This window comes from Geospiza fortis, unplaced genomic scaffold (assembly GCF_000277835.1).
Source record: "Geospiza fortis unplaced genomic scaffold, GeoFor_1.0 scaffold195, whole genome shotgun sequence".
Lineage (NCBI taxonomy): Eukaryota > Metazoa > Chordata > Aves > Passeriformes > Thraupidae > Geospiza > Geospiza fortis.
The window spans coordinates 5,709,359-5,725,185 of NW_005054324.1; the positions used below are offsets into that span (position 1 = coordinate 5,709,359).

Consider the following 15,827-nt stretch of genomic DNA (forward strand, 5'->3'; position numbering starts at 1 on the left):
TGTTCAGCAAAAGGCACAGCCAGGCCACTGTTGTATTAATGAGCAGGTTGTGATTTTTATACATTTCTCAGTGGGTAAGATAAAATTTCACTCAAGCTTCCAACCAGGCTTTGTAGTGGTTCCTTTTTCCACTTTAAGAAACAAACAAAAGAATGAAATTTGCAGTGCAATGGGCTATCATGGGAGAAATCAGTTTCTACAAAAGAAGACACTGGAAACTTCACTGATCCATGCAGCTGGTCTCAGGTGAGGCTTGCCTGGCTCACCATACCAGTAGTCCCTACATCCTTTCATACCCCACTTCAGAGGAATGGACATCTCAGTTCAGAATGACAAAGGAGTGAACTTTGGGTGATTTTTACTTTTAAAATAAAATTAAAAATAAAATTCACATCACTTCTTCCTGTGCTTTCTTCTCGGTTCAATGCATTTAAAGCCCTACAGTGCTCAGATAAACTTTTCATTCTGTTATGTCTTTCCTCTTGTTTTCCACACCACTATTTTCTGCTGTTTCCTTATGTCTCTTATTCTCTCTTATCCATGCCTCATTCTATATTTAACAATCTTTGCTCCTTTTTACCTTCCTACACTTTGCATTTTTTCCTCTCCTTTTTCATAGTCACGCTGTCCTGCCTGCTCCTTTCTCCAATAAGACAGGCTGCATCTTGTTATTCAAGGAGTAAACCTTCAAATTCTTGTGTGAGTACTGAGTACATGATGAAAGAGACTGCAGGATTGGGCCCTAGCTTGGCAGATATATGGGAAAAGGTAGTGAAGCCAATTTTAAAGTAGGCTTATTTACTTTGGTGGTTTGTATCACTTTGGTTGACTATTAAAATGTGTATTTCTAAGGTGAGGTGAGCACCAATGGTATTGTGTAAATAAAGAATTTCAAGAACTTAGTATAAAAGACTTTATAGAGGTAATATATTACTTCCAGTTGAGAGAAATGAAGTGGCACTTTAAAATCAGTTTTACTAGCACCCTGTGTTTAAAAAAACCCTTCGTTTTCTTTTTGTTTTACCTCCTCTGCAAGCCTGGGCATGTTTGAGGCTACCAGGATCCAATTTCATGTAGTATCCTATTTCAAATCCAGGCAAGAGCAGACTGATTGAAAATCGTGCTGTCAGAAGTAAAACTGCCTGTGGAATGCTTTCAGTGACATGAAGATGAAAGGGAGAATGTAATATAACAGATTCTGATTTTCGTTTTTGAGGTGTGAGGCTCTGGAGCAGTGTTCTTGGATGTTGCACCATTTACCTTGATTGAACAGTAATGGTCGTAGAACAATGTTGGTGAATTTTTGTGTTCTTCAGTTAGTAGTTAACAACTGTGCTGTGAAGAGGGGATGGTTGGTGTTGCTGGGGCTCTTTTAAACCAAAGCAGCAGCTGCAGAATATTGCATGGCAAGCACAGAGGTACCTGTAAGTCTGCATAACGCCAGAATAACACAGGATTCCTAATAATTCTTGTCAGTGAAATGCTTACAGGTATTTTGAAATAATTGGGCTACTTCAGTACTTGGAAAACTGTTGGCGAATGTGAGCTAGTCTAACTGGTCTGTGTTTATATTGGTTTTTAGGGTCAGCACAAACACAGATGGCAGTCTGCTTCATTTTCCCATATGTTTCTTTGCCTCTTCTCTTCCCTGTCCCACAGAGGCCAAAGGATTAAAGAAAAAGAGGACTACATGAGAATTTGGAACAGAGGGAAACAGAAATAGTGTTTTAGGACTTCAAAGGAGTAGGAAAGTGAAAGGAAAACTGAACTTGTGATCTTTGGTTAATTTTTAATTCTGGGTGTCATGGTTTATAAATGGAACAGCATTCCTCAGATAAGCACCTCCCCATATCCCCAAGACTCTTCCCAAACCAACCACTCATTTGCTCGCCCTGCTTTCTTTCCCCTTCCCATTCCAGGGGTGGAGTTGAGAACTGGGGACATAAAAAGGGGGAAATTACAAGTTGAGATAAGAAACAATTTACTGGAAACAGCAATGAGATACAAAAATGAACAGTTAGAGCAGCAATATTAATAGCAAAAGTATACAAAAAGAGAGTGATTTACATGGAAATAAGCGCTCACCAGCCAGCCTGAGGTGGTGCAGGTGGTGCAACCTGAGAAAATTACCAATGGCCAACCTGCCACTCTTGTGTGACCCAAAGCCACACTTTTCTTCCTAGAATAAGAGTCCTTTATTTCCATGCCGCTCCCTGCCCCCACCAGTGATTATGTGGATGATATAGAATAACAACCTACACATACCCACACAGCTCCAAGCTCTGTCCCCTCACAGCTACTGCAAAAAATTAACTCTGTCCTGGATGAAACCAGGACACTGGGTAATTAAAAAACTTGGCTATGCCAGGATTATGTTGAATTCCTGGAAAACTAAGAGTTAACATTGTTCTGCTGTAATGCTGGTCTGTTTCCTGTGTCCTGTGCTGGGTGATGCTCCTGGCGTGAGGAGCATCTTGCATTGCTGGGAGAGCACCAGCTTGTACAAATAGATCCCTTGCATGGAGGTGGTGTGTCATGCTGGCTGGCCTTGGCTCCATTTGCTCTCAAAAGAAAGGGGGAGGCTTCAGAAAAAAAAGTCAGTGTCCTTACATTCTGGTAAAGTGCTGTCTAGAGCCAGCCAAGAGAATAGCAGTGAGCCAAGCAGAGGAGAAAGAAAATCAGTAATAAAACTCAAGAGCTCCTGTGCTAGAAATGAAATCTGGTGTCTGTGGTCACGGAGGTGGAGAGGGCAGAATAGAGATGACCTGGAGTCATGTAAGCTAGAGAATCAAAGGTGAGGGAAGATAATGCATTGGCCAGGTATTGTGTGATTCTGAGTTAATTAGAGATCTAAATACACTGCAATGTTTAGAGTATTAGGTTGACATCTGATCTCACCCTAAAGTTTTTAATATTAAATTCTATATCCTGTTTCCATGTGGACATGATCTCAGTGTTGTAATGTTTTCACTGAAATGTGAAGATCCATTCTCAAAATCAAGCTCAAAAAGCAGTGTGTAGTTTTATCCTATGTGCTCCATCCTATCAAGGGTGCTGTGCTTGTTAGTGCAACAGCTGGATGAAAGTTCCATGGGCATGTAAAAGTCTATATGAAAAGTATCTGCTCCATATGTTCCATATAGCTGAAGGCTCAGGGGAATTAGGTTTGTGTCTGGGAACCGGATAGCACAACTTTCCATCCCTGACCCAGTGCTTGCCCTTTTTAATAAACAAACAAGATCCTTCCTCAAAGAAAAGTGCTTTATGGTCTGTTTTTAGCTCTAGAAGCAAACATTAAAAAAGAAAAAAAAAGAACTCAATATGTTCTTACCTGTACTTACAGCAGCATCAGCTTTAGGCGCTGCAGAACAAGTGTCACACTTTGTTCCTTGCTGCTGTCAGAAGCCATTATCTCCCTGGCAGTTGCAGTGCCAGAGCAGCATGTTACCTGCTTGCAAAATTTTGCACTTGGATACAACCAATCAGCCTGAGTTTCTCATCTATTTGAAATAATGGCATTTGAGACCTTGACCCTGACCACAAAGGTGCAGTTGCCTCATGAGGGAGAGGGCATTTGCAGGATGGGGAGATTGTTCACGATTGTCCTGTTTCTGCTGGGTCATTGACATACAAGGTGGTCTTCATCCTTTCCCCCTAAGGTGTATTTTGATTTGAAAGGCAGAAATTTTGTCATGTGAAAGGTGGGAGCAATTGAGCTAGTTCAGATTGAGACAGGGTAAGAGCTAAAAGTAGTCTAATCTCTTGCTGTCCTCTGTGGGTTATGGAGGGGAGAGGGAGTCTTCTCCAAAAAGCAGTTCAGGGAAGATTAATTCCTAAGCCACAAGGCAATCCATGGCAGGACTTTCTGTCAAGCTAGTGGAGTGAGAAGAAACAGGAAGATTAGCCTTGTTAGACTGAAGTTAGATTATGTGACCATCCCTCTACCCACTTGCTCTGTTGTGCTCATGGTTTCTGTCATCTTTAAAGAACAATTTCTCTGTATTGCTGAAGTACTTTTTGCTTCAGGTCACTTTGCAAGTCCCTCCAGCTCTTAGAGGACCTGTGCTAACAATATGTATTGAAGTTCCTTTAGTTCAAACAGTCCATTTTGACTGGCCAAATCCATACCATGAAAAACCAGATCCAGTGTAAGATACTGAAAAAGAGCTGCTGTGCTACAAGCAGGAGGTAGAAGGAAGAAAAAAAACCAAACAAGCCAAAGAAGCCTTGTGGCAGATGGTACCACCTGTGTCCATCCAAAGCAGTGTGCCATTTGAGTGGAGAAACCTGGAAAATCTGATGACTCAGTCTGAATACACAGGGAGACAGTGAGCGAGATTTCTGGCTTGTGTCCCAAGCCTCTTATGAAAAAGGCTTCCAATTTTATAACACAGAAAATTGAATACAATTTGGTAGCATCATTCTCTGGCACAGTTGAACTACAGACTGAAATGCCTGGTGTATCCATGTGAGAACTGCCACATAAGTAGTTAGATTACTCTGTGCCAGGTCCTGGGTTATGGCTCAACCAGTTTTCTCAATAAAAACATTTCTGATATTTTTAGCAGAGGATATACCTTTAATAATACCTTTATTATTGGGGGTATAGCTGGCTGGCCATAACAGTTAGGGTTGATAACATTTGATTACTTTTCCAGGCTCAGCCAAATACTAATTTCCATGCACCTCAGTTCTGGCATCTGCAAGGCTGGATGGGGAACCAACTGTGCAAGACGTGCCTAAATTAGTGTTCAGCAGTGCTTGCAAAAATGCTCGTAAGGAAAGAGAAAACATGGATATATAAAGCAAACTTCTCAGCAGGATCAAGTCTTGTTTCCTTGCTGACTACCTCCACCTCCTTCCTTCTTGGCTGTCAACAGGATGATAATGGTTCACGTTTGTACTTCCTTTTAACTTCTGAATTTTCTTTTCCTTTACATGTTTAAGTTGCACCGGATCTGTTTTTCCTGTTGTTTGTAAAACATAGAAAGAAATCTGCCCTTTACCTTGGTCCTACAGTCTAATTTTTTTGTCTGTCTCTTGGCTTGGCTGCTTTACTTTGCACTTCCCCCCTATGACCTTCCTCAGTCCAATCCTAGGCTCTCCAGTTAGGCTGTATCATGCAGCTGTGCTCTAAATATCTCACCCAGCTCTTCTCCCATCTCACAATTTTGCTGAGCATACGTGTTCATCCTGTACCCAGTAAGGTTTGTTCCCTCATACAGCTTTTCCCTGCAAAGAGATGAATGTACATAGTCTTAAAGAACATCTTCCTAAAACAACTGCTTATAGGCTATGAACACAGAAAATTAAATTCCATGGAACATTAGCAAAATAAGTTTGGTTTAGGATTGGGCAGCCTCAAGAAACATGAAGGGAAAATAAAAGTCCTGCTGATGTTTGTGTCTTACTTCCCTGAAAGCCAGTGTTATGTGAGTCTACAAGTCATATTCAGTTGAGATGAGATGGCTTTGGGGAAAAGGTGGTGGATTTTGCCGGGTGTTCGGGCTCTCTTAGCTGGGAAGTGCCATGTGGTGGTCTTTTAGTACATGTGTTGGCTTGTGCTGCAAACTGATTGTGCTTTGCTTTCTTTGCTAAAAGCAACTGAGAAATAACTCTGTGTAAGGAACAGAGGCATACATCCCTCACTATGTGTATTGCTTGGGACATTTTTTGAGGACAGTTGTCATCTTCACATTTATGTTGAACAATCTACATGAACCCTTGTTACCACTTTTTGGCAAATACAGTGATGTTAAAAAATATTTGATGGTATTTTATCCTTCCCTAAAGGGGCAGACATTGCTTCTCTTCTATTCTTAAATGTTGGTCAAGGGAGGTGCCAAGTACTGCCACTGGTCAGAGCATGTTCAAGCTCTGGCAAGAGGAGTACCAAATCATACAATAACCCACCTGTAATGCTAGGCATTCTTTTGGGTAATACATCAGTTTAGCTCTCAGTTCTTCAGTAATTAGTTGTACATCTGTGAGCAACTGTCCATCTGATTTACTATCCTAGCAGCTATTGAAATAAGGAACATTGCCCCATTTAGCTTCAGGATGGAAAGTTATAGTGTGATGAAGTTGTGTTTAAAATGTAATAAAACTGACTGTCTATAAACAAATTACAAGTTTATATTACACTACAGATGATCTTAAATCATATTTTAAAGTTCATAAATTTAATGTGATTGAACACAGCTTAATGCATATGAATATATTTTTAATGGTTGCCTTCTTTTATTTAGTAAGAAGATTAAACTGTCCTGGAAAATAACTTGATTATAGTGAAGAAGACTTAGTGGAAAAGTGAATGTAAGTATTTCAGACCATGTGTCAATTATTTATGTTTGCAAACCATTGACATTGGTGATACTACAAATCGTGATAAATTGGCAGCCACTTTTATTATGGTGAGAATGCAGGATCTGATCACTGTGCATATGTGTGTGTGGTATAGAATATCTATTATATGGGTCTATAGGCTAATATATACCTAAATTATTTTAATGGGGCCATGTGCTGTTAGTCACTTGCATGCTCAAGAACTATTTGCAGGAAAAATGACATGAAGTTGTCACTAAGTGCCCTTAAAAAGACAAAAAAACACTACTCCCATATAATACCCACAGGGATTCTTAAATTCAGTAATGCAGACATATTTTCCATTTCCAGAGGAATTCAGTCTAACTTGGAATAATGCACCCCATATATAGTAATTTTTGGTATACTTGCCCTGAAGATGTGAGATTATAGTAGAAAAAGATTGCACCGTGGATTGGCAATTCAATTTAGAGTGAAATACAGCAGCTGCAAGTTCCAGGCTAAGTGCATCATTGCTCACTTGAGGTCTCTTTTTCAAACCTGGAGTCAATAGTTCTCTAACAATAAGAGCTTTGGTTCATTTTCTAGAACCTCTTGAAACTGTTACTTTGCTGGGGAATACGCCATTATTTTTCTTAAGGTAATTGCCTTCCTTAGCTGTATTTCATAATAATGTGAACCCCCTAACAGTGTGCCTGCACATGTGTATTTTTATGTATATATCTGTGTATGAGGCAAATCTGTGTCTCTGCAAGTCTTTCCCCAGGAGACTCTGAGTGGCTCTGATGTGCAGGGCAGCAATAGTCATGAACTTCCAGCTACCACAGATCCATTCCAGTGGCTTTTTCATATTACATTTTTCCCACGATCTCACCTTCCTTTTCCCAGAGCCTGACTGATGAGCTTGGAAGCAGGCAACTAAGCCTTTCCAAATGCTGAATAAAGTATAGAATTAATGACTTAGATGTTAAAGAGGACAGTGATTATGTCTTAAATGTCTAACAAGCTGGGACAGTTGTAATTCTAGCCTTTCAGGTTTTACTAACTTGTCTTCAATAATTACTGGCTGACCAGTAGTACTGAAAAGCAGCAGGAGCTGCATCTAGCATTGCAAACTGCTGTCTGGTTTATGTAGAGTTGTCTACTTGTATAAGATTGCTTGAAATTAAGATCGTCAGATTTGACAACATTGTAACTAAATTGAAGATTTACAGATTAGGAAGTGCCTTGATTCTTTCCACTACTAGTATCTAGCCCAGTTTGAAATGTATGTAGGTTTATAAAGGATAAAATCAAGTCCTTTAAAACCTTCCAAATGTGTGTTGAGCAAAACAATGCATTAACTTACTGAGACAACTTTAGTTGCCTCAAGATCCTAAAAATACATTTCAAATGACCCTGTTCAGGCCAGTGACGCTTCCTGAACTATCCCATGTGTGTGACAAGTTTGTACATGTGGAAGTTTTTCGCCAGTTGCTTTCACATTTTTCTCACCACTCCATCTTCAACTGTTACTTCTGGGAAACTCGGGAAGGGTTATCTTTAGTTACCATTTTTTGTGAAATAAGCAGAATATTGCTGGTTTCTTCCTTGTAGTTTTTAAGGGCCTGTTTAGCAGGAGAGCACAATTTGAATGTGGGTTCAGTTATAAAAGATATCTGCCCAGTTAAAATGTCATTTCATGTATGTATGTGGAAACAACTAAAAGACATGAAATTGAGCTGTATTTCAGGAAGCTGAGGAGTATAATATTGGCAATGTGATTATTAGCTGATCCTGAAACTGGCAGAGGACTAAACACATCCTGCAGAGATGGATGCTAGCATTTTGTCCTTCATTTAAAAATAAATATCATCTCTAGTATATGTTATTTTTCTGATATTTTGATTTTGTGCAAATGTAGTCTGAGCTCCTAAATGTAAACCTTCTTTTTGATCTGGCTCTCACAGATTATTAATCTGACATTAATATTAGAGATTTATCCCTCTAAACATCAGTCATTTTCAAAAATTAATTCCCCTCACATTGGCTGGGCTTTTTGCAGTAATACCAAATCAACAAGTTTTTGTGGAGAGCAGAAAATACTTTTTCATGTACACTTTTAGTTTTGCATCTCAAAACTGGCTATGGAGATATTCTCATATACAAAGACAGCAGAGCTGAAGGGAGGGATCAGAGGACACCATGGGAACCCAGAGGAGCAGTGGCTTTACCTGCAGCCACTCACAAACTGGAGGCAGAACCCTGAACCTGTGAAATCCAGCACCTGCTCTTATAATCATCCATTTTGATGTATAACACATCTAGAAATATTTATTAAAAATTTTGGTTTAGTCAAAATTGAAAATTAAATTTGAAACTTGAGCTTGAAGACATTGTAGTGGTTTGGCAGAATAACTGGTAGAATTTTGGCTTTGGTTGCCCATAAAGCCAGAAGGTGGAACAAACTTGCTCTTCCTCATTCTTATCCAATGAAATTTTGAACTGACCTTTCAAGTGGATGAAACACCAAGCTGGAATGCTGGATAAACCCAGTGAAATGTTGGCTTGCTGTGTTTCTTTACCTAACAAAGGGGTGAAAAGAAATGGAGAGAGTGAGGGTTTTGTTCCACTCAAAAATAAGGAAAAGCTGGGAAAAACATAAAACGGGCTGGTGGCGATGGTGAAAAGCCAATTGTGTTGAATTATGCTGATGATACATCAAAATAATCTTGAGGCAGTGACTGCAAGGAGGAGGAAGGAGAGTGTGTACCTTGGGGAAGGAGGAGCAGGCACCATCAAGTAGAGCACAGGCAAGAGAGTGCACAGGATGAGGGGAAGAACACTCAGCCCTGATTAGATACCAAAATTAGGTTCTAGCTGCACATTTCGTAATCTGCGATCCCAGGAACAAGTTCTTAATGTAGCACTGAGTGTTTTTTCACTGTTCTCAGCAGTATTCCTTATGTAAAATGTGTGCACTGGCATCTTAAATAGCTTGATTCAAACACCCTTATGGAGGGTGAGGACCCCATCACGTCATGTGCTGTCACTAAGCTCTGCAAGCTGGTAGGCAGGTTCTTCCTGCAAAGTCTACAAAGATACTTTTTAGACTTCTAGAATTATAAAATATTTTCTCAAAACCAGTGTCCCTCTCAAAAATGTCCATCTTAGTTTCAGGATCCAGCTGGCTATTGTAAAATTAATTATTGTTTCTAAGAGCTTGGCTCCTATATTGTGAATGCTGTAAATAATTCTCAGCAACATTTGGATGAGGTATATAAAGCATAGAGGCACTCTTGATAGTAAGGAGAAAAATAAATATTTAGGAATTACTAGTTCATTAAGTAATGTCTATGCTGTGCATGAAATAAGGCAGGGAAACGGGGGAAGAAGTCTCCCGTTATAGAGACTATCATGAAGGAGTCACATAAGGAACTTTAATGCATGACAATCACATAAGGAACTTCTATGCATGACAATCAGTCAGACTTATGTCCCTCTAAGAATCACCTCTAAGACACTTCTTTAGATCCATAAAATTTAGGTCACCAAAACAGGTAAAAATTGTTCCATATTTTCTGCATGCTTTGGGCTGTGGGCAAGAACGTGACATTGCAAAATGTTCCCACAGAATTTCTGCCCTGTCACACTGAAGCCCTAAAGGGCATGCAAGGGCACTACACATGGGCTGCATCTGTCTTCATGCATGTGGTTTCTGGCATCTCCCAGTACCTAGGTCCTGTCTTTTTTCTTTCCCTCCATCTCGGTCTCCCTGTGTTGCCTGGCTAATTTTAAGGAGAATACTTCAGCTCCAGGAGAAATTACATCTCTGCACTACCAGCATGAGTAGCCTGTGACACCAGGTCAGGCTGCAACCACCAGCAGTAACAACCACAGGAAAGCCCTGCATAATGATCTCTCCGGGGTGTGTAGAGCACACTTATTTATGTTGTTGTTTCCTCACATGCTATCAAATACAATCTTTTATTTTCCTCTAATCTGAGTTTATATTCACTGGGTCATGTAAAGGCCAAATGTCATGCCTTTGCTGCTAGATCTTTGCAATGAGAGTGCCCCTGGTGAAAGTCCTGCCCTCATCCTGCCCTTATCAAGCATGGAGTCACTAGGAGAGAGCTGGCTCCACAAGCAAGCCTTGGCTCTCCATTTTTCTCTAGCAGAAGCCTACAGGGTGACCCATCTAACAAAAGCTTTCCACAGCTTTGTACATATTTCATATCTCTAGCTGCAGATAAACTGTAATAGAGTTTTGCCCATATGTTGGCACCTTTCCCTCTATAGAGAAATGAGGCCACACTTTACCAGCAGCTGCAGACTTGAATATCTGAAACATGTTATGTACTTCTCATACTTCACTGTGAGACTTGTCTTGTAAAAAACCATTGTAGGTTAGTTATAAAAATGTGGTTTATTGGAGGGTATGAGTGACCTTTCTCCCTAATCCAGTAACACTTGATTAAGTCTACAGGTTTGGCTAGAAGACCCACAGGAGAGAAGATTCTTGCAACAAAACACAGCTATTTATTTAGAGTTGTTCATTCTTCCTCCTTGAAACACAGACCCACATGTCAGTCTTCTTTCTCATGTTTCTCTGAAATTATCTCCTGGGGAATATGTAGAAAAACAAACAGTAGATTCTTTTCCATTTTAGGAGAGGGATGGAGACAAATTCAACTTCAAAATACTTGCTATTTTAAATGTAAAATGTTCCTTCTTTAATTAATACTTGGCAAAGCATTTTAAAGATCAAAGTGTCAATATTAGCTAATTCTCATGACACACCTGTCAGGTAAGTAAAAATTATATCCATTTATAGCCCAGGAAGCTAAATACTGTCTAACATCAGCATTTTCACAGTTGCTACCTAGTTAATTTACTGAAATAAGTAGTCTAATTCTCAAAGGTTCTTCATATTCTTAGTTGTCCTAAATTATGCTTAGAACTCCAGAATACTCACTGTTTTGCAACTGAGTGCAAGTATTTTGGTGCAGAAACATGGGTATGTATGGAAGCTGAACCTCAGGCATCCACACTTAAAAGAGTTTTTCAAAACTTAAGCAGCCCTAAAAAGCCTAGAGCTGGAACCTACATGTTGTCAATTCCCAGGTTGAGCTCAGGTCCCTGCACTGCCCAGCTCTCTTGCCTTAAGGCAGAGTTGTTTCTCAGTGGAACTGAAAAAAGTGAGCTATAGGCAGTCTTGGGAGGATCATTCTTCAAAGATGTTTTTTCTTTTTTGCAGGGGACATGTATAGAAGGAGTTTTTAGAGAGGGAGAGGGTGCTTGAAGTGAAAAGAAAAATGGTGTGTGACAGAAATTAATTCTTCTACCTCCTGCTGTTGCTTCCATTAGAGATGCAGGTTATCTTGTTATTTCTGTCATGGCTCTCTCTCCTTTTGTTCCAGCATCAGCAGAGTGGTATAATTGGGCTGGAGGACAAATTTTTTGCTGCTCTATTGAGCAACGACTGAAAGGGAGAGGAGATTTTGAACAAGTGCTGTCTCCCCTTCAGTGTGCAGTGCAACTTGTTTCCAAATGGTGTTTTAGTTGGAGTGGTGGTGATTGTCAAGTGCCTTGCTTTGTCTGTGCAAACAGTTTTTGTAACCTGTTTGCTCCATTTGGTGTGGCAATGCCCAGCCCTGAATGCAACACAAAACTTAAGGATGGCGTCACTCCATGCCAGTCTGTTCTCCCTCTTGCAGGAGCAGGTGGGAATGCACAAAACCCTAGCCAAAGGCTGTCCATGAGTTGGCACTTAAAGGAGGGAAAAGGCTAGGCTACAAAAAGGGGTCTCAAGGGATTGAACAGCCTGGAGCAGGCGTGCATGGCTGAATTAGGAGTTGGAATTGTTTGGCTTTCAAATTCAGAGAACTTGTTTGCTGTCTTGGCCCTGCTCAAAGTGAGTAAATGCTACTGCTCATGACAAAGCCCAATAGAGGAGGAGTGAAGGATTAAAAACACCAAATGATGACTCACCCTCCCCTCTCCCCTTCCCCAGTTTCAGTCCCCACTAAACCACTTTACCTCGCCAAACCCCTCGTGGCATTTTGCTTATAAATAATCATGTGTTTGAAATGTTAAAATGTGTGGGCAGGGATTAAAAGGATATGTGATGCTACAGCATTAAAACAGGGCAAACCTCTGCAAGGGAATTGTGAAGGGAAAATTATTTTTGGCAAGGGCTGCTGCATCCTGGAGAGATCAAGAGAAGGCAAAAAGCAGTTTACCCAAGTCTAGCAAAGCCAAGTAGAAAAGCTGGGTACAGTAAAATAGGGCTTTGCATCATTTCTCTGTCATGTTAAAGCTGAATCTGAAGTTTTGGGGGAATGCAAAGAGGAGATTCATTGACAAATTTCTGTCAAAGGTACCAGCCTAAACTGTTGTCCTTTTCTTACTGTAAAGGTTGGTGAATACTACTGCATGGTTGTCACCCACACTGTAACAGGTTTCTTCCTTCTCCTAGCGTGCAATGGGAATGGTAACATAACCCTCTCAAATCAATGTGTCAGCCTGTGGTATTTTACAGAATAAGCAGGTTGAGTTGCCCATTTGGGATATTCTTCTGTACTCTCGAAGAAGTGAGGATATTGGCATCAAGTTTCTTGTTGTGTCTGGCAACAAAAATTGAGAATTGTCCCTGCTTAGAAAAGCAAATGCATTACAGACTTAGAGGGAATTGTTGCAAATCAGTTTTCAGCATTGACTTTAGCATTGATTGTGCAGCTTGAGTATAATTTTTAGTGTCATTCTCAGATGCTACATTGGCTTTGTCTCCATAAACTTTTGATTCCTGGACAAAGTAGGCCTTTTTATGGGACTGTTGAATTTGAGTAGGTGAAATCAGCTTCCTCACCTCACTTCTTAATTGCAGGTGAGTGAACAGTAGCAGTGTGAACAATACTGATGTGAACAGGCACAGATAAGGGCACTCTCCTGCTGCTCTTCTTGCTGATGATCTTGCTGCTGTTTGCTTGCCTGTACAGGGGAAGCCTCTGAATGCTATGCCTGGAGGAACTGTGCAATTACTAATAAACAAACAGTTTTTAGGAGGCCCCATTCATTTCATGTCTAATTAATTTTTGAGGCTCATTCTGAGCCCACAGAACCTAGGGAGCAGGGCTTTGAGGAGAACTCCCTAGGGGAGGCAGGATAGTGCCACTCCTTCACCTCAGCTGCCTTCTGCCTTGCCCCCTGCAGCAGCAGCCCCTGCTGCTCCCAGCTCCCTACACAGGGCTTTGCCCTCTTCCACCTGGCTTCTAGACCAGGCTTCTGCAAAAGTGCATTTGAAATCTTCATGCTGCTGATCCCCTGGCTTTGGTGCCAGGGCAGCCTGGCTGCAGGTGTGTTATGGGTCTCTTCATAGTAGGGGACTTCTGCTCCATTCCTGCAGTGCATCCTCCTGCTTTGTCATAGCAATGATGTTGTTTAAGCAGTTGTCTTAGGTAAACTGGTCACTTTGCTAAATGAAAATGATTTGGTTAATGCAATGTTTTGTATAGAATATACCATCTCCACTGCTCTTAACCTTTGCTGTTACTCTTGTGCTAGCAAACATGAAAAAATGCCCTGTGCATTCAGGATGTTACTTTTTTAAAGCTAAATTTTTAATGTATATGAAATCTATTTATAAGCCTAACTTGTGTTGTTGTTTTGTTTTTCTCCCTCCTTTAAAGCATTTAAACATAATACTTGAACCTTCATAATAATCTTTAATTAATGTTGTATTTAATATTATATTTAATTAAGGGATTTTAAAAGGATAAAAGTAAAAATTAAATACCGAGACAACCTACTTGCCTAATCATTTTTTAGGGCTAAATTCAAGGCAAGCCTCAACTATATTTGAATCAATTAATGTCATGAAATTGACATTGTATTTAAAAATAACCATTCCTTTGGACAGCTAGGCAACATTCTGGTGTACTGTTACTGCAGCACTCAATTTGATCAAGCTGACATGACAATGTCATGAAATAATGTCAAGATGCAAAAATATCTACATTTAGGTAGGAAATTTCTCATTGCCAGTCAGTGAGCCAATGACTTTGTAAACAAAAGTCTTGTTTATCTTTGCTGGTTTTCCTTAAAATTGCATGACTTAAATTTGTTACTAGTTAACTGAATCATATCAAATTACAGTTGCTGGGAACTTACCACTTTGCGAAACATTGCAATTCTTCTTTGTACACAGACAGTGTTTCCTTAAAAATGGATCTGGAAATTTCCAGACAATGGGTTTTTAAAAAACATGGCTTTTAGCGCTTGAGGTTTGGGGGGGGGGTTATTTGTTTTGGTTTTTTTTTTTTTTTTTTTTTTGGTTGGTTTTTTGTTTGGTTGGTTGGTTGGTTTTTTTTCTTTGGTTGGTTGGTTTTTTATTTGTTTTTGTTTTGTTTTGTTTTTCAACCTTGAAGTTGCCAGGTCACAACTTTGGCCTTGGCATCCTCTGCATCAGTTTGCACCCAGAAATCATTGGCTACTGGCCATTTGTCTCCTCAGGATACTTGGAGAAGGAAAAAGGATCACGAGGATCACAATACCATTTCCATTGTAATGAGCAGAAACACAAAAACATAGAATACAGCTGGTGTCAGGGGTGGTGAGCAGATTCCTCAAGTCCTCCTGCGCTTCTTACAGCCAACATCTTTAGAAAACATAAGCTATATTGCTATTAACAAAAGACTCTGGGAAAGTTTGATCCTGGTTCTGCAGTGGCATTGGTTGCCAGTGCATCATCAGAAATATCCAGAAACTGAATGACTGTAGAAAGCTCTTCTTGGCTGCAAAGCTAGGAAGATCCTGAGGCTGGGATGGTTCTAGGAAAGAAATGTGGTCAATTGAGCTGATTCATTACATTTGCCAGGCTTTCCATACCCTTGCATGAATCAGGCCATCCATCCACATGTGAATTCTTTAGCTGATTGCCTTGAAAGATGTATTGGATAGCACTTGTTTATAGTGGTCCAATCTGCAGGATATAGATTTTATCTGGGGTGTAAATATTTGTGGTGCTACCCTGACTCTGCTTTGCCAGATGTGTTTGCTTCCTGCTTGAGCTGCCCCACATGGGAATGTTCTACCTGTTTGCATGATTATAGATTTTGCCTAAAGGAGCATTACGCAAAGAAGTTGTCTCTCCTGAGGGAAGTATATGTGAGCAAAACTTCTACAGCTCGGGGACAAGCTATGCTGAGAGAAATTGTTCTTTGAAAATATGTCTTTGAAGTATATATAGGACCAGAAGGAAAAGAACAAGTAAATGATGTAGATGGGGAACAGAAACAAGAAAAAAAAATATGTTAAGGAAAATGTTCCAAATATATCTATTTTGCACAACCTGAGCAAAATTGAATGTGCTAACATTATTGCAAACAAATTAGGTACCCTGAAAATAGTAGTCTTATACAAAAGCAGGTGTTTATTCTCATGAAAGAAAAATGAACAGAAATGACATTTTTGCCCAGCAAGTCTGTCTGTTGTCTTTGACAAGGTGACAAGGAGAGTTTTTT

General features: G+C 40.0%; 1 protein-coding gene across 3 annotated transcripts in view; it reads left to right on the forward strand.

The window, feature by feature from the left end:
• PLXNB2 (plexin B2) overlaps nucleotides 1-15,827 on the forward strand; it is a 251,506-nt gene that overhangs the window by 130,574 nt on the left and 105,105 nt on the right. For all 3 annotated transcript variants that reach the window (XM_031056904.1, XM_005420917.2, XM_031056903.1), the window contains one exon: nucleotides 6,249-6,315. In XM_031056904.1, coding sequence (XP_030912764.1) covers nucleotides 6,314-6,315 — 2 coding nt within the window. In that variant the 5' untranslated portion in view covers nucleotides 6,249-6,313. The remainder of the gene's footprint in view (nucleotides 1-6,248; nucleotides 6,316-15,827) is intronic.